At 60.3% G+C, this 17,756-nt stretch overlaps 1 protein-coding gene across 1 annotated transcript in view; it reads right to left on the bottom strand.

Moving 5' to 3' along the window:
* Nucleotides 1–304: 304 nt before the first annotated feature.
* The window catches only part of LOC112125141 (sodium-dependent proline transporter-like), a 36,518-nt gene continuing 19,066 nt past the window's right edge, over nucleotides 305–17,756 (bottom strand). Inside the window, exons 4-16 of the mRNA XM_026659796.2 lie at nucleotides 10,370–10,501; nucleotides 8,379–8,527; nucleotides 7,574–7,623; nucleotides 6,692–6,830; nucleotides 5,830–5,964; nucleotides 5,329–5,432; nucleotides 4,992–5,116; nucleotides 3,499–3,611; nucleotides 2,615–2,749; nucleotides 2,138–2,237; nucleotides 1,527–1,645; nucleotides 923–1,096; nucleotides 305–442 (exon numbers count right to left, since the gene is read on the bottom strand). Of these exons, the coding sequence (XP_026515581.1) occupies nucleotides 305–442; nucleotides 923–1,096; nucleotides 1,527–1,645; nucleotides 2,138–2,237; nucleotides 2,615–2,749; nucleotides 3,499–3,611; nucleotides 4,992–5,116; nucleotides 5,329–5,432; nucleotides 5,830–5,964; nucleotides 6,692–6,830; nucleotides 7,574–7,623; nucleotides 8,379–8,527; nucleotides 10,370–10,501 (1,613 nt within the window). The remainder of the gene's footprint in view (nucleotides 443–922; nucleotides 1,097–1,526; nucleotides 1,646–2,137; nucleotides 2,238–2,614; nucleotides 2,750–3,498; nucleotides 3,612–4,991; nucleotides 5,117–5,328; nucleotides 5,433–5,829; nucleotides 5,965–6,691; nucleotides 6,831–7,573; nucleotides 7,624–8,378; nucleotides 8,528–10,369; nucleotides 10,502–17,756) is intronic.

Genomic DNA, 17,756 nt, shown 5'->3' on the forward strand with positions numbered 1-17,756 from the left:
AGGTGCAGAGGCCAGGCCCCTCTTGCAAAGCGCCCGGCGGCTGACTGGCCACAGCCCTGAGCAGAGTCCTGGGCCCCCCCCAGTCCAATCCCTGCTGGCACCGCTGCGGCTGGAGAGCAGCAGGTTCCAGCCCAGCATCGGCTCCTGCAGGCGAGGGGCCAGTTGCAGCCTCCAGCGGGACCTGGGAGCGCCGGCCGCGGCCTCCGCCTGCCACAACGGAGCCCAGAGCAGCTGCCCGGAGCGGAGAGGGCACCACCGGCAGCGACCTGCCTAGAGCCCCGGTTCTGCTGCCAGCCCCAGCCCCTCAGGCCTCGCTGCTCCCCTGGGGCGGGCTGCCGAAGTCGCTGTCCACCAGGTTGATGGTGTAGGGGACGTCGATGACCTCGGCGTGGGTGGTCGCCGTGCGCCAGGAGTTCAGGGGGTGGATGGCTTTCCGGAACCGCTGCAAGGAGTGTGGGGGTGGGGGTGAGCCAGGTGCCAGGCCCTGCCCTCGGGGGAGGGAGTGTGGGGGGGTGAGCCAGGTGCCAGGCCCTGCCCTCGGGTGGGGGGGTGAGCCAGGCACCAGGCCCAGCCCTCGGGGGAGCGAGGCCCAAGGACTCGCGGGGCAGGGGGCTGAGGCACATGACTGCTGAAGCACGGCTGCAGCATTTGCCCGACGGCCGCAGGGTTGGGCCCTGGGGCTGCGGGCGGGAGCCCGAGCCCTGCCCAGAAAGGACAAACCAGGGCCCAGCAGGGGCTCCAGCCCAGGGGCCCCAGGTGGTGAGAGATGGCAGGTATCCAGATCCCAGCATGTCCCACTCTACACCCCCCCAGCCGGGAGCTCCCAGCTCCTTCCAGCCACGCCCTCCCCACCCCTGGGGGGAGCCGGATTGCACGGGGTCCCGGGGAGGAGGCAGAGCGGGCAGCTCGGCCCCACACTCACGTCTGTCAGCGTCCCCGACTCCCTGCAGATGGCCACGAGCGCCCAGAGCGGGATCTGAATGCAGGTCACGGTGCCCATGCACACGCCCAGGGCCTTGCCCCAGCGCGGGTAGGCGTAGGCGCCGTAGTGCAGGGTCGTGTTGTACATCTCCAGGAAGATGTAGAAGAGGATGAACTGGAAGGGCAGATCCGAGCAGCACGGTCAGACACCCGCAGCCCTTCCCCCGCCATCCGGACCCACCTCTTGCAGCAAGGGGCCTGCCCGCCCCCACCCCCGAAAGTGCCCAGATACCATGGGGATGGGGGTCACGAGGGCTGCCAGAGCTTGGTCTGTTCTACCTGTGCAGGCTGCAGCCACTAGGGGGCAGTGGTGCAGCACCGTCGAGTCTGGCCTTGCCCCAGGGATGCCGAGGGGGTTACAGGCCGGGACACCCGGGGCCTGCACGGCCCCCATCTGGCTGCCGGGTCAGGAAGGCCCCTGAGCAGCTCAGCTCTTCAGCACTAGAGTTGTCCCGGGCCTGGCGATACAGGCAGGCTTTGCTCCTGCATCACGCAGCTGCCCCTTGCGTGTGGTTTGGGGCGCCTCGGGCAGGGCCGGTACCTACCAGCAGCAGGCACGGTGTGATGAATACCCAGCATGCCTTGAAGTACAGCACCACCTTGCTGCACCAGGGCGGGCACCGGCAGATCATGTCAATGATGTCCCGGCAGAACTGGTTCACTCCTGAGATGGGGACAAATGGAGGTTTAAAGAGGAGAACCCCCGGGGCCATGGGCACCCCCTGTACCATGCCTGGGGCGTCCCCGCCACTCAGCCGGACCCGACACTGGGCGAGCTCCCCAGGGGCACACCAGGGCAGGGCATGGATGGCAGATCTCCCAGCACCCCCGGGGGCTGCAGGGAGGGCACTTGGTAGCTCAGAGGAGGTGCTCTTTCCGGGTCAGCGGTTCCAGAGGGTGCTGCTGGTTTCTGGAGGAAGCACTGGGGCCCTGAGCCTTGGCCGGAAACGTACTGCCCTCCAGGGTGGAGATCAGCCAGGGCTCCCTCTGCGTCCTGTACCAAGCACGCGGCTGATGCTTGAACAAGGTGGAGTGGTGTTGCTATGTGCTGTGAAGCAGCTGCCACGTCGCGCCCCAGAGGCGGCTGCATTTCCGCGGTGGGTGAGGAGGGAGGTTAGTCCAACGCTCTGGGATGCGCCGAGCTGGGGACACTCACCGTAGAAGAAGGCAATGCCAATGCACATGAAGAGGGTGATGATGATGAGACCGAAGCTGGTGCTGTAGGCGTCGATGAGGGTGAACCAGTAAATGCCGCCCTGCAAGCGACAGTGCAGCGGGCACGTGAACACCCGGCCGGGCACAGGCGGGGAAACACGCCCAGTGCTTGCCATGCCGGAGGGGCAGCCTCTGCCCCCACGGACCCGCCGCGGGGCGCTTTGCTTGCCCGGCCTGTGGCCAGTTGAGCCACAGGCCCGGCCGCCCATCTCCAGCCCGAGTGCGGCACAGCAGGGTGAGCACCCCCCCCCCCGGTGCCCCCGTCCAGAGGGGACGGCCCCGCCCCCCATGCCAAGCAGGCAGTCGTGGGCTCCTGCCCCGAGGCCGATGGCATCTGTGGGCTGGAGACAATTCGGCCCCGACAGCCGGCTCCCCGTGGGGCTGCACGTGACGGGCCGGGGGCTGAGCTCTGCCCTACCTCGGTGATGAGCAGCAGGCCCAGCAGGTAGAAGGTGAAGCACAGCACGCCCAGGAAGAGGGTTTTCCGTCTCCACTCGCGCAGGGCCGGGAACTCGTCCAGCACGGCCGTGGTGATGCCCTCCATGTTCCCGAACTGGGGGAGAGACGGGGGCGTCAGGGCATCCCAGGCACCTGCCCGTGGGGCTCTGCCGATCTCGGGACGTGCGCTGAGCGTGTCCCAGGCCCCGGTGCGGAGGGAGTGTCCCCAGGCCCCGGGATGCAGGGGAGCACCCCACACATCATGTGGGGCTAAGTCCAGAGGAAGCTGGCAAGGGTCACTCCTGACTGCCCATCCTACTCAGGGTGGCGAGGATCCCCCCCCCCCCCCCCCCCCCCAGCCCCCGCCCCACGCCCCTGCCCCCCCCCACCCAGGAGACCCCCACACCCCGCCCCACCGCATGCTCCTGCCCCACGCCCCTGCCCCACCCCATGCTCCTGCCCCACCCCTCTAAGGAGAACCCCACACCCCATCCCACCACATGCTCCTGCCCCACCCCTCCAAGGAGCACCCCCTGCCCCCTCTATAAAGGGCATGACAATGTGTCCTGGGGGAGGGTGCTGACACCGTCCCCCATGAACCCAGCTCTGGACCCCCTGGCCCAGCAGGATTTGCAGACGCTGGGGTGAGCAGTGGACGCTGCTGGACCATGTGTCCAAGAGGCAGGTGGAGCCGATGGGCGGCCGCAGAAGCTTCTCTCCATCGCTAGGGGCCAGCACGTCCCAGATCCACGGCCAGGAGGGCGACACCTCTGCGCTGCAGGGAGGCGGGGGCCAGAGAGGCCAGCAGCCCCCAGCGGTGAAGGGAAGGGACGTGCAAGCGATGACCTGCCAGGTTATACCCACCAGAGTATCCACTCCCAGCGTGAACATCATCAGGAAGAACAGGACCGACCAGAAGGCAGAGCCAGGCAGCAGAGCAAGGGCTTCTGGGTAGGCCACGAAGGCAAGCCCAGGACCTGCGGGGGAGGAGGAGAAATGGAGAACACGGCCTCCCGCAGCAGCACAGCCCAGCAACGTTCAGTCCTGGCGAGGGTCTTTCTACCCCGGTCTAAGGATAAGGCCTTTGTCTGCAGCCATATCGTAAGGCCAAAAGCCTAAGGCCTTCGTCTTCTATCACCAGATAAAGAAACATAAGATGGCTAAAGAAAACTCAGTTTGACAGCATCTGTCTGGCAAGAAATCACTTATCAATAGTTGTGGTTGTGAAATCCCCGTTTCTGTTCTGTTTTGTCATTACGGTCCCCACTTCCCCATAGTTTATCTGTATGGTCTGTCTGGTTCTTTAATTGTTTTGTCTGTTACATAATTAATTTACACCTAGCAAAATTAATGAAGGGGGTGAGGTAGGACTGGTTAGAGAATTTTGTTCCAGGATGTTAGGATTGGTCAGTAACATTTTACTACAATGATTGGTTAAGGTACAGCTAAAAAGGACTCAAGTTTCACTATATAAACTGGGGTCCAAAAGGAAGTTCTTTGGGAACCAACTCCAGGGCACAGCCCCGAAGATCAGAGCTGCCAGACCTCAACACTCTGCCAAGGACACAGTGCAGAAGCTGGAGTCCCCCAGATGGCCATCAAGAAAACTTCATGTCTGATTGGGAGTGGTGGGCACTGTGGGTAGCGTGTGCAGTCCAGTTTTGGTGATTGGTAATAGATAGAGGTTATGTAGCGTATTACTGTGTGAGGCTCTTTCACTGGGAAAAGGTCTTGCACACCTGCAGAAGTAGTATACACCCGGAGCCCTACGGATTGGGAAAGGGGGCGGGTACTTACATTGACCGGGTCAGTTACACCCGGAGCCCTACGGATTGGGAAAGGGGGTGGGTACTTACATTGACCGGGTTAGTTACACCCAGAGCCCTACGGATTGGGTACGGGTAGGTGCTTTTTGCCTGGAGCCCAACGGACTGGGAAAAGGTGGGGTGCCCCAATGGGTGCAGGTCACACCAGAGCAAGGGCGGCGCCAGCCAGACGGGCAGGTCAGCGCCAGCGGTGGTCCCTGAAGGGACGCCCTGTGCCAGGACACATTCGAGAAGGTTTGGGGTGAGGGGGGCGCATTAGACACTCCAGCAGTGCCCTGCCGGGACACCCTGAGGGCGGGCTGCACCCCTCGCAGGGATAGGCCTGAATCGTCCCCAGAGCCGCCGCCACACCCCCCCCCCCCCCCCCGTCTCCCAAGGGTTACAGCTGGCCTGATCTGGAAAGGAATTGGCAGAAAACCCCAACATCACTGGGGCGAGCACGGAATTCGGCTGGGGCGGGGCAGGATGGGAGGCAGGGGCTGAGCAGGATGGTTTCACCCAGGCAGGACGGACAGCCAGCCCCGCCCGTACCTGAATCGGCCACCTCCCCCACCGGCACTTTCTTCCTCCACGCCATGTGGCCCAGGATGGAGAAGATGGCGAATCCAGCGAAGAAGCTGGTGCAGCAGTTCCCGATGGCAATAACCAGGGTATCCCTGTGGGCAGCAGAGTGGGGGGGGGGGGCTGGTGAATGGTGGGACAAGAGTAGAGACCCAGGTGGCTCTGGAGTCATCATGGCAGCAAAGACACCCGCCCCCCCCCGGCAGCTGGGCAGCCTCCCCTGCAGCATGTGTGTGGGGTCACTCGGGACCGCGCTGCCTCAGCCCCACCCGGCCTGGCCCAGAGCGCTCCCTGGCCCGCCATTCACCTGATCACGTTGTTGTCAAACTTGTTGTAGGAGGCCATGGAGAGCAGCCCCCCGAAGCCAATGCCCAGCGAGTAGAAGATCTGTGAGGCAGCGTCGTTCCACACCTAGGGGAGAGAAGCTGGTTGGGAGCCGGCTCCTTCTCCACCCTGAACACGGTCCTCGCGGGCTGCCGCGCCTGCCAAGCGCAAAGCCGGGCCGCCGCGTCCCGCCACCACCGCGCCCGCCGAGTGCAAAGCCGGGCCATTGCATCCCGCCGCCACCACTGCGCCCACCGAGCGCAAAGCCGGGCCGCCGCGTCCCACCGCCGCCGCCACCGCGCCCGCCGACGCTTGAGGCCTGGCTTGACAAAGCCCGGGCTGGGATGATTTAGTTGGGAATTGGTCCTGCTTTGAGCAGGGGATTGGACTAGATGACCTCCTGAGGTCCCTTCCAACCCTGATATTCTATGATTCTATGGCGAGCGGGGGGAGTCTAAGGAGCCCATGGAGGGGGGTGGGGTACCTGAGCGCTCTGTAGCCTGCTCCAGTCCGAGGAGAGGTAGAAGCGAACGCCCTCGATGGATCCCTCCAGCGTGGCTCCTCGGATGATGAGCACGATGAGGACCAGGTATGGGAACGTCGCTGTGAAATACACCACCTGCACGGGCACACCACCAGCTGTAATCCCCCCTCCATCCCTGCACAGCCACACCCCCGTCTGCAACCCCCCCCTTCATCCCTGCACGGCCACACCCCCAGCTGTAACCCCCCTCCATTCCTGCACGGCCACACTCCCGTCTGTAAACCCCGCAGTCATCCCTGCACGGCCACACCGCCGGCTACTTACACCCCCCTTCATCCCTGCACGGCCACACCCCCAGCTCTAACCCCCCCCCCCACCCCTCCACAGCCACACCCCCGGCTGTAACCCCCCCCTCCATCCCTGGCACGCTGCACCCACCAGCCCCCCACAGTGCTGACAGCACCACTGGCTGCTTACACCCCCCGCATGAGAATTCATGAGACACGGCCCCAGCTCAACACCGATTAGACCGTGCGAAGGCAGTGCTATCTAATGGTCAACAACTCCGCTCCGGGTGACCCCAATACCTCACGCCCTGCCTCAGTTTCCCCAGGTAAAGTGGGGATCAGACCCACCTACTTCAGGGAGCAGGGGCTGGGGACTGTGATACTCAGGCATCAGCGTTGGTAAGAACGTGCCTATTGACCAAGCTTCTGGGGGCATTTACCTCTTTAAAGGACACACATACAGAAAACTCTGGGCCTAACCAGCGCACGGGGTCCCCCTCCCTTCGGCTGCCATGGGAACATGCTCCAACAGGCCCACGCTAGCAAACCCCGGCCATGCCCTGCCCTCCGCTCACCTTGCCGGAGCTGCGGATCCCCTTTAACATGCACAGGAAGATGACGATCCAGGCGACCAACAAGCATATGGCGAGCGGCCACCTCACCGGGCCCGGGTCGTGGAGGCCAGAGCTGTGCGTCACCCCCAGCACCTGCTCGCTGCATGGCACAAGCACAGGTTAGAGACACGCGGAGCCAGCCTGCACTGAACACAGGGGGTCGCCCCCCGCGCCCCTCCCCAGGACCAAAATGGCTGTTAAATCCTGCCACCGTGCCCACTACCAGATCCCTTTGCCCCCTCCTGGCTTCATACCTGCCTCCTACGTTGGCAACAGCTTCCCACCCACCAGCCAGCCCCCTCCTGCTCATGACACAGGCCTACATCGGGCATGCTAGGCCCGCTACCCCCACAGCCAGTTTGCCAGCACTGGGTCTCTAGCGGCTTGGGGCAGGGACCTGGTCTCCGTGTGAGCTGTCGAGGGTGACACTGACAATGCGGAGACATGACAGTATTGCAGGCGATGCTTCCTCCAAACCCAGCCTGGAGAGGAGCTTACGGCTTCAGCCCCAGTGCCAGGGTAGGGGCTATTCTCTCATGCATTGTGCGCCCTGTGACAGTGAGTTCCATAGCTCCATGCAGGGGGATTCCCTTGATGCAACTGTTTTTCCCGCCACGGAGTCCTGGCCCCTTATCCCAGCATCCCGCTGACTGCAGCGCCCCCGGTGCGGGGAGTGGAGCTGGCAGAGGCAGTCCCCGAGCGAGCGGAGGTGGGTGAGGCTCCTGCGGGAGCACAGGGGCTCCGCGGGTCAGAGGGAGAGCGCCAGGCAGGCTGGGACCTGCAGCAAACAGGGAAGGGCGGTGAATCAGTCTCAAACGCAAACACCGTAACGCAGCCACTCACTTCCAGAAGGCCTCGCTGGCGCTGAACCGACTGGAGTTTCCTGATGTGTTCTGCAAGACACAGAGCGGGCTGGTCACCGGCTCCACCACCCTACGCCAGCCGCCCCCAGGCAGACGCTTCCTCCCTGTTCCTTGTCCCACAGCACAGAGGCCGGCTCCCCAGAGAGCTCGCGGCTCCCAGCAGCCCTGGCCTGACTGCTCGCTGCTGCCCCCACAGGGCCAAGGCAACACCTGCTGGAGGCTCTCTGTGGGCACTGGATCAGGCCCAGTGTTAGCTAAAGGACACAGCTGGTGGCCTCTTGGTTTGGCCTCTGCCCTGCATCTCACAGCCTGCTCCTCTTCTTCCCTCACCCGCCCCGGGGGCTGGGGGGGGGGGGGGGGCGGGGCGGGGGGGGGACCCGCTGGGCTGGAGACCCCTCTGGCCAGGTGAGGAACAGGGCTGGGTAGCTCCTGTAGGCGGTTCCATCTCCTCTGTAGCCGGGAACCAGCCTGCACCACGGGGTGGGGTCCCTGCAGGATGCTGCTTGTGGGGGGGGGGGGGGGTCACCTGCACCTCCCCAAACGGCAAGAGGCCCCAGAGGGAACAGCAGCATCCTCGCACTATGGCTGGCTGGCCCCATCTTCTACAGTAGCCGTGCCCCGGGCCCAACAGCCGCACATCCAGAGGCCCTGGCTGGCCCGGACAGATGCCCCCTCCTAGCCCACCCACAGCAGCACGAGGAGCAGCGCCAGGCCAAGCCGCCTAGTTGAGGGGAATAACCCAGCCCGCCCCGGTGGAGCGGCCGTCCGGGAGGAGGGAGACAGACCTGGCAGAGGGGGGCGTTCTGCGGAGCGTCGCAAGACCAGGGCAGGGGGCTCTGGAAGGACATGCCCAGGTAGTAGAAAGTCCAGGCGATGATGACGTTATAATAGAGCGACACCAGCGAGGAGACGAGCAGCATGCCCACGCCGATCCCTGCAGGGAAGGAAGGTGCAGCTGATGCCGGCCCTGCTTGCTCACCCCCCCACCTCCCGCGGGCATCGGCAGGGATCGAAGCTGGGCCCTTTGGCATTCACAGCCGGCACATCTGCTGTACGGCAGTGGCGCCTCTGGGCCCCCGTCGCTGAGCAGGGCCCCCTGCGCTCCGTGTGGCACAGGAGAGAGACGGCTGCTGCCCCGAAGCGCTCACACGTCACTCATGAGACAACGGGTGGATGGAGACAGGCAGGGGGTGCACGAGCCAAGAGGCCACGTGTCTGAGCTGCACTAAGAGCGTGAGGTTGTGGGGCACTGGTCATTGCACGCTGCCAACGACGGGAGGCGGCATGTGCTGCAGGGAGCACCCCTCAGACCGCGGCGATGACCGCAGGCTGCGCGAGGCGCTGGCCAGACACATAACAGCACGTCTCCTAGGCCGCTGAGAGGGAGCCAAAGAGAAGCAGGCAGAGCGGCAGCGCAGCGGATCTGGGTGTCCCACGCCAGCGCCAGCTACAGAGCGTTCAGATCTGAACACCACTGCACGCGGGAACTAGACAAAACCCACCGGGGCACTCTGGTCCCCCCAGTTCTCTCCAGCCAGTCTGCAGGCTCTGTGCCCAGTGATCCATCTCTTGTCGGGAGGTTCAGCCTGTCAGCCCACATTCCCTTCCTTTCTCCGGCCCCCTCACTGGCTGGTACCTTTACGTCTCATCCAAATCTCTCCTCTCCAGGCAGGCTTCCTGCCCTCACCCGGAGCAGGAGTGTCCAGCACGGCTAGCTAGGGAGCCCGTAGGGGACTAGGGACAGCCCAGCATCCTGCTCTGACAGGACCTGCTGCCCGAAACCTGCTGCCCAGTGGGTTTCTCTGGTGTATCAAGGTGGACGACTGAGGAGACGATCGAGAGAGAGTTTTGCTCTGTGAGCTTAGAGCCTCCTCATGCGAAGAGTCCCCACCCAGTCCCACTCCCGCGGGTCTGGCGGGGGGAAGATCTGGAGACAGTCGACAGCTTGGCTGAGCACCACAGCTCTGCTTGGGAACCATCTGCTGCGGAGAACGCTGACGGCGCCGGAGACCTCCAGCACTTTACAGCCATTACAGCAAGAAGGACGCTCTCGCGGCTAATGCACAGGGCAGGAAGTCAGGAGCCCGGGCTCTGCGCCCAGCCCTGCCAGTCACTTGTGGGACTTGACGTTCCCAGGTGCCCAAAGCCTGGTGGATTTCGTGGGGGCTGCCATGCTGGGCACATCAGGCCAGGCCATTGGCCTCTCTGGGCAATGGAGACAACAGACGCTCCTCCCAAGGGGCCGTGAGGGCAGATTCTTTAGTGCTTTGAAATCCTCCAGGGACGGGGGAGGAGAGGCTGGGTTTTGTGTTACAGCCTATGGGGCGGGCTGCTCAGAGCTGGGGGGCTCGGAGAGGGCTGCAGTGAGGAGAGGGCGCCGACCCTGAAAAGCAGTTCAAGGAGGCATTTCCTGGTGCTTGAGACAGTGCGGAGACAGCTGGGGGAGTGGATAAACCTAGCCCGGAGGCTGGGGGGGGGGGGGGGGGGTGTGCTAAGGGGGGTGGGGGGAACGGGGGGGGGGGGGGGGCGCTGCCAGGCCTGGAAGGGGCGGACAGGCTGTTTGAACTGGACTCGGTGGAGGAGGGATCTAGAGCGGGAGGTGACGTGGTCAGAGCGAGAGGCAGAGGACCTTGTCCACTGTGGTTTGTGGGTGACAGAGAAGAAGATTGTGTGTCCAGGGGCCAGAAGTGGTTGGGGGAGGAAGATGTACAGGGCTGGCTCTCCCCACGCCCTGCTCATTCAGGGGAGTGGGACGCTGCGCCAGGCACGGACTCACCTTTCAGCAGGGGGCAGCACTTCCAGACGGTGATGGGCCCGGCAGCACCGTACTGGCCGAGGCTGAGCTCCAGCAGGAACAGGGGCAGGCCGGTGAAGAGCAGCATGACGAAGTAGGGGATCAGGAAGACCCCTGGGGAAGAGGGAGCAGACACGGTTAGCAAGGAGGCAAGAACTCGGATACTCAGCCACAGGGAAGGGGCAGAACAGAGACCCTGCCTCTCAGGAGCCCACAGCTGGTGGGAGAGCCAGCGGCCAGGGCAGAACAGGCCTGACTGCAACACCCTGACAGCCAGGTTGTGGCTGGGGAAACCTAGCGCAGAGGCAGCACGTTCAGCTCCAGCTGCTGGTGACCTCGGCACAGGGTGCGTTCCTGCTTTACCCCGCCATGCGGAAGGCACATTTGACGCAGGGAAATCACGTGTCTGGGTTGAGACACTGAGGCGTGGGGCAGAACGGGCTCCCACCCCACTGAACTCCAGCCCGCCAGCCTCGCCCTGCTCCTTCCGGCACTGACAGCCAGGAGCTCTTTCCCCGCCATTGAAAAAGGATCCGTAGGGGGATGAATGGCAGCCTGTCAGAGCAGCACAGAAACCCCACCCAACCAGGGGCTCTGCTTCCTACCCAGCTCCCACCCATCGCACCTCCTCGCCTGTTCTAACTGCCGCAAGCACCGTTCCTGCATGGCAGGTCATGAGCTCATTTTACTGACGGGTAAACTGAGGCACAGAGAGGGGACAGGACTGGCATGTTCCCGACTCCCAGCCCTGCTGCTCCTCGGCACCCTGCTGCTCTAGCTATTGACCAGTTCTGGGGGACATTCACCCCACAAGGCACAGGTGCTGCTAATGGCCCCCATAAACCAAACTCTGGGGGTGGGGGTGGGATTCTAGCGGCGCACGGGCCATGTGCAGAGCCACTGCGCAGGGGTGAGCTGCAGCCAGTCAATGGACACGGACACGGGCAGAGAGTGAAACTGAAAGCAGCCCCACGCCGTTTTGCACGGAAAAGCAGAGCCAGGTGCTACTTTGTCCCCAAATGGGGTCGCTTGCACTGAACACGTCACCCAGGGGAGGGAAATCCACCTTTGTCAGCTCTAGGACGGGCCCATCCTTCCACTGCACATGGGGCGTTTTCCACTGACGAAGGAAAATGTCTGATGGGAACGGGTGGAGGAAGATATTTTTTCCATTTCAGTCAAACACTCACACTGAGCATTTTCCAGCGTCACCGCGAAACCGCTGCAGAGCTCAGTGTTACAGGGCGATTCCAGACTGAATAGCAAGCCCCTAAATATGGCCTCCTCCACACAGCTACCTCTCCAGGCCCCCAGCAGCCAGACCCTGTCAGACACAGGAGCGCAAGCAGGACTCTCTCTTGCTTCATTGCGAGTGGAAGCTTCACCTCAGTTTGAGCGACAGAACCTTTATCGCCCATAAGACGGCGGCAAAACACACAACACGCGGCGGGTGTTTAGAACCCAGACGGCATTTGCAGCCCTGGAAGCCAGAAACTCTTTTGACTTGTTAAGTCAAATCAATTGTATCTGGAATCGAAAGAGCTGACACAACTATAGGCTCCTACGATGTTATGGTTAAAGTCTGCCCTTGGGCTACAAGCGCACAGACACCGACGGGCATCCGCTAAATCCCTCCAGGAACAGAAACCACAAACTTAGACTCCCCCAAAAGACCCAGACCCTCAGGTGAGCTAACCCAGGCCCCTAACAGTAGTTCCACTAATTCAGATGTTGGACACACACCTATTGCTCTGTACACACAGGTCTGGCATACTCCATCCAGGAGAAGGCAGCAGCTCCCATGAACACACACGGCTTTCCTGTGCTTGTCCACTCAATTCCCAGCCACGATGGTCCATTCCAGCCAGCCACATAAAAGGCAATGCCATCCCATCACGTGTGCTGTCATTCATTGCCCTGACACACTTCGGAGACCCTAGGGTGACCAGATGTCCCTATTTTATAGGGACAGTCCCGATATTTGGGGCATTTTATTTCTATAGGCGCCTATTACCCCCCAACCCCATCCCGATTTTTCACACTTGCTGTCTGGTCACCCTAGGAGACCCACATAGGAAAAGGGTCCAGTCACTTTAGGGGTCTGGAGCACATGACTTATGAGGAGAGGCTGAGGGAACTGGGATTGTTTAGTCTCCAGAAGAGAAGAATGAGGGGGGATTTGATAGCAGCCTACAACTACCTGAAGGAGGGCTCCAAAGAGGATGGAACTCGGCTGTTCTCAATGGTGGCAGATGACAGAACAAGGAGCAATGGTCTCAAGTTGCAGTGGGGGAGGTCTAGGTTGGATATTAGGAAACACTATTTCACTAGGAGGGTGGTGAAGCACTGGAATGGGTTCCCTAGGGAGGTGGTGGAGTCTCCTTCCTTGGAGGTTTTTAAGGCCCGGCTTGACAAAGCCCTGGCTGGGATGATTTAGTTGGGAATTGGTCCTGCTTTGAGCAGGGGGTTGGACTAGATGACCTCCTGAGGTCCCTTCCAACCCTGATATTCTATGATTCTATGATTTCCTAACACAAGCCCGTCACCAGCACAAGCTCCCCAGTTCAATACAGTCCTCCAGAGCTCGAATGCAGAGAGCTCCTTTACTAAACCAGCGCCAGTACTAATGCTCCAAACCAGTCATCTTCTGGAAGGGGCTACAGAACGGTGCCATCAGAGAGCCTGGAGAGACATCTTGTGGTGAACACACAGACTTGTCAGCATAGAGGCTAAAATACAGATGCAGTCAAAGTATTTCCCCTTGTGTTGCATGCACAAACTGGCTGGTTAGGGTTGTGTATAAACGCCAGGGAGCTGGCAGTGAAAAGTTTAGGAGTACTTGTGGCACCTTAGAGACTAACAAATTTATTAGAGCATAAGCTTTCGTGGGCTACAACCCACTTCTTCGGATGCATATTGAGTGAAACATATCGAGGAGATATATATACACACATACAGAGAGCATGAACAGGTGGGAGTTGTCTTACCAACTCTGAGAGGCCAATTAAGTAAGAGAAAAAAAACTTTTGAAGTGATAATCAAGGTAGCCCAGTACAGACACTTTGATAAGAAGCAAGTGTGAGAATACTTACAAGGGGAGATAGATTCAATGTTTGTAATGGCTCAGCCATTCCCAATCCCTGTTTAGCCCTGAGTTGATTGTGTCTAGTTTGCATATCAATTCCAGCTCAGCAGTCTCTCGTTGGAGTCTGTTTTTGAAGTTTTTCTGTTTTAAGATAGCCACCCGCAGGTCTGTCATAGAATGGCCAGACAGGTTAAAGTGTTCTCCCACTGGTTTTTGAGTATTATGATTCCTGATGTCAGATTTGTGTCCATTAATTCTTTTGCGTAGAGACTGTCCGGTTTGGCCAATGTACATGGCAGAGGGGCATTGCTGGCACATGATGGCATATATCACATTGGTAGATGTGCAGGTGAACGAGCCCCTGATGGTATGGCTGATGTGATTAGGCCCTATGATGGTGTCACTTGAATAGATATGTGGACAGAGTTGGCATCGGGCTTTGTTACAAGGATAGGTTCCTGGGTCAGTGTTTTTGTTCAGTGATGTGTGGTTGTTTTTTACTCCTGAGGGGATTCTGCGCCAAAAAATTTAAAATTCTGTGCACAATATTTTAAAATTCTGCAAATTTTGTCTGTCAGTAAATAAATGTGGAGGCTCCAGCATGGCAGGGGGAGCACCGGCCACTGGCTGCATTGAGGTGGGAGATCATCCTGAAGCCCCCACCTTCCCCGGTACAGGGACTCGGTCATGAGGCTGCACCTGACCCTGACACAGCACAAGGGCTGGGCCTGCCCCAGAAACTCCCCAGGGCCCTGCCCCTCTGCGCCAGGTGCACCAGGTGTGGGTGGGCAGGCTCAGCCCAGCAGGATCCCAGTGTGGAGGGGCTCAGTGTGGGGGGATCCAGGTGTGGGGTGAGAGATTTCTGTGAGGGGCAATCTGGGTGCGGGCAGCTCAGTGGGAGATCTGAATGCACAGGGGCTCATTGAGGGGTTCCGGGTGTGGGGTCAATGGGACACTGCAGGGGATCCCGGTGAAGGTGGTTGGGGATCAGGAGGGGGGGGTCTGGGTGTGTTTCGGGTGCTGAGAGAGTGGGACTTGATAGGGTGGGGGTCCAGTGCAGCTGGTTGGGGCTCAGTGGGGTGGGGATCCAGGGGTGGGGGGCTCATCAGAGGGGACCAGGTGTAGGGCTTGTCAGGGTGAGGGTTCGATGGGCCTGCTTAGCAGAGGAGCCCCAGCTGCTGCTGAGGGAACACCACATGCCGGGCTCCCAATTCCCCTATCCCTTTTTCTTCTCCATCCCCCCGCCATGCCCTATTCCACCCCCTTCCCTCATTTCCCCTGCCCCACCGCTGGCACTTGTTGCACAGAAAACAGGAAGGCTCCCAGCACACAGAAGGGGAGATGACTGGCACTAGGACCCAGGAGGCGGCGTTCAGCTGCAGATTAGTCGGGGGAGCCCAGACCCAGCCTCCTTCATTTGGGCAGAAGGGGGGGGGGGGGCAGGGGCGTGAACCCCTGTGTGCGCCCCCAGGCCTCGCCTCTGTTTGGGGGGGGGCAATCCCCCCCCCCTCCAAACTGCACCCATGCTCGCCCCTTTCCCCCCACCCACGCGGCTTCCCTGCCATTTTCTGCAGGGAAACACAGGAAATCTGCGGGGGTGGGGTGGGAGGGGCATTTTCTGCAGGCATGCAGTGATGCAGAATCCCCCCAGGAGCAGTTTTGATCTCCTCCCGACAGAGCACCCCCCACCATGACTTTGCAAGACGTTAGACACTGGTTGGATTGGAGTGGCCCTGTTTGACATAGGTGCTTTGTGCTACCGCCTGTCACAGAACCATAGAGACGGACCGCGAGAGGTCGCCTAGTGCAGCGGTTCGCAAACTATGGGTCGGGGCCCCGTCTTAATGGGGTTTCCAGGGCCAGCATTAGACTTGCTGGGACCCGGAGCTGAAGCCCGAGCTCCATCCCCCGCTCCCCCCCCCCCGGGGCTGCGGGGTTCGGGCTCCGGCCCCCTCTCTCCCCCACCCGGGGCCATGCAGTAATTTTGTTGTCAGAAGGGGGTCGCGGGACAATGACGTTTGAGACCCCCTGGCCTAGTGCAGCCCCTGCACTGAAGCAGGGCCAAGCCATACCCAGACTTTCTGCAGGAGGCCAGGCTAGATGGCCCCAGTGGTCCCTTCAGTCTAGGACCAGGGCATTCACGCTGCCGCGAGAGGTGTGGTTAAAAGTCTACTCAGAACACCTCTCCGGGGAGAGCATCAGCAGCACGGAGGCTCACGTGCTTCCGATCTGCACCGCGGTGGATAAAGCCACAGTGTCTTCCACAACAGGGTCTTCGTCTTGCCCTGCAAGAGAGCGCCATGGGCGGGCTCGGAGCGGTGAGCCGCTCCATTCTCATTGCTAACTCCCTTGCGCTCCTCTCTCCGGCCTCTGCGACGCTCCCTGGGCCTCCTCTGGAAATCTCCTTCCTCCTGTTGCTCCGACCAGACTCCTCCTCTGCCTTCCTGTCCCACCTCCTCCCCCACCTTCAGCTTCCTCCCTGTCACCCCATTGGGACTCTGTGCCTGCCCTCGGGGCCCACCATGCCTCCACGGCAGGGGAATGGGGCCACTGGAAGTGGCTAAGGCACAGGAGGGTTAACGCCCTCCTCCTGCAGGGAGGGACAGGGAGCAGGCACCTCCAGCAGCCTAGCACCCCTCTCCTCCGCCAGACACCATGCTTCGTTTAGAAGAACGCCGCCTGCTCAATCCGCAACACTGCTCTCCCAGAAGTACCCTGAGGTTCCTTTGGAGATCTCCCCAGCCAAGCAGGGCCCAGGACTGACCCTGCCTAGCTTTTAAGGCTGCAGGAGATCACAGCCCACAGTTGCATGCCGAGAATCTGAACAGAAGGCCTGGATGCCGTGTTGCTGTAGCCGTGCTAGTCCCAGGTTAGAGACAAGGTGGGGGAGGGAATCTCTCTGATTGGACCAACTTCGGTTGGTGAGAGAGACGAAAGCTGGTCTCTCTCACCAACAGAAGTTGGTCCAGTCAGAGAGATTCCCTCACCCACTTCGGTCTCTCTCTTTGCAATGGGTCTGTCCATTCCGAACGACATACTCCCTAGATCATTTCAGTAGGCAAGCGCTCAATCGGGAGCTGCTTGGCTAGCTGAAACCTGCAGCTCTCCGGTGCACGAGGAAAGCTTGATCAGACCTGATCCAGTTAGGAGACCCGATTCCAAGCTCCTCCCATACCAACCAGCCAGCACTGGTTTCCCCTCTCTACTGTGTGCATTGCAGAGGGGATTAGCTGTGCTCGGCAGGGAATCTTGCACCATGAGGTAATCCCCAGAACCTCCCTTCATTAGCAGTCACTAGGGGCTCCCTGAGGGCATGGCTAATTACTCAGGCAGGCTGGACTGCTCCTTTAAAGTTGGAGAAGAGGTCAGGCAAGAACCCCAACAAAGGGGCCTTAACACACTTTGAACTTGTGTCAGGCCACGAAGGCTGCGTCCAAGAGCAAATGTGCGCTGGAAAACCCAGCTTGGTCAGTCCATGCCACAGCAGCAGCAGCAGCAGCAAGAACAAATTAACTGCGCCCCCCACAAAGCAAAAACCCCACTGCTTGGAAATAGCTGAACGATTCCAGCTCGACTGGGCTGCCCTGGGGTAACATCTCTGGGGCACGTGTCTCGCAGTACCTCAGACGTGTTGCTCTTGCACTGATCTGCTCATTCAAGAGCCAAAGTTGAGCTCAGAGGCCTGACTCAAAGCCTAGCAGCCTTGACTAGCGTGTGCTAACCTTTCGTTCCAAAGCCGCCAGGCAAGACTCTCCAGATTTGGGGTTCTATTTAGGGCTGGGAAGAGATTGCCCCAGTTCATAAAGTTAGTTACCAAGTCCCCAAAACATCGCTTTCTGAAAACGTATGGATCATCTGCCAGCAGATAAGCCAGACTCCTTCCTTTACAGCCTGCCCAGGACCAATAAAATATAATAAGGGCTTTTGATACTGACCTCTTCATAAACAAACTAGAGAAATACAACCCAGATGGAGCTACTACAAGGTGAGTGCATAATTGGTTGGAAAACTGTTCCCAGAGAGTAGTTATCAGTGGTTCACAGTCAAGCTGGAAGAGCATATCGAGTGGGGTCCCACAGGCATCAGTTCTGGGTCTGGTTCGGGTCAATATTTCATCAATGATTTAGATAATGGCATAGAGGGGACACTTAAAGTTTGTGGACAATACCAAGCTGGGAGGTGTTGCAAGTGCTTTGGTGGACAGGATTAAAATTCAAAATGATCTGGACAAACTGGAGAAACGGTCTGACGTAAACAGGATGAAGTTCAATAAGGACGAATGCA

This window comes from Terrapene carolina, unplaced genomic scaffold (assembly GCF_002925995.2).
Source record: "Terrapene carolina triunguis isolate 2854851 unplaced genomic scaffold, T_m_triunguis-2.0 Scaffold676, whole genome shotgun sequence".
NCBI classification, from domain to species: domain Eukaryota; kingdom Metazoa; phylum Chordata; order Testudines; family Emydidae; genus Terrapene; species Terrapene triunguis.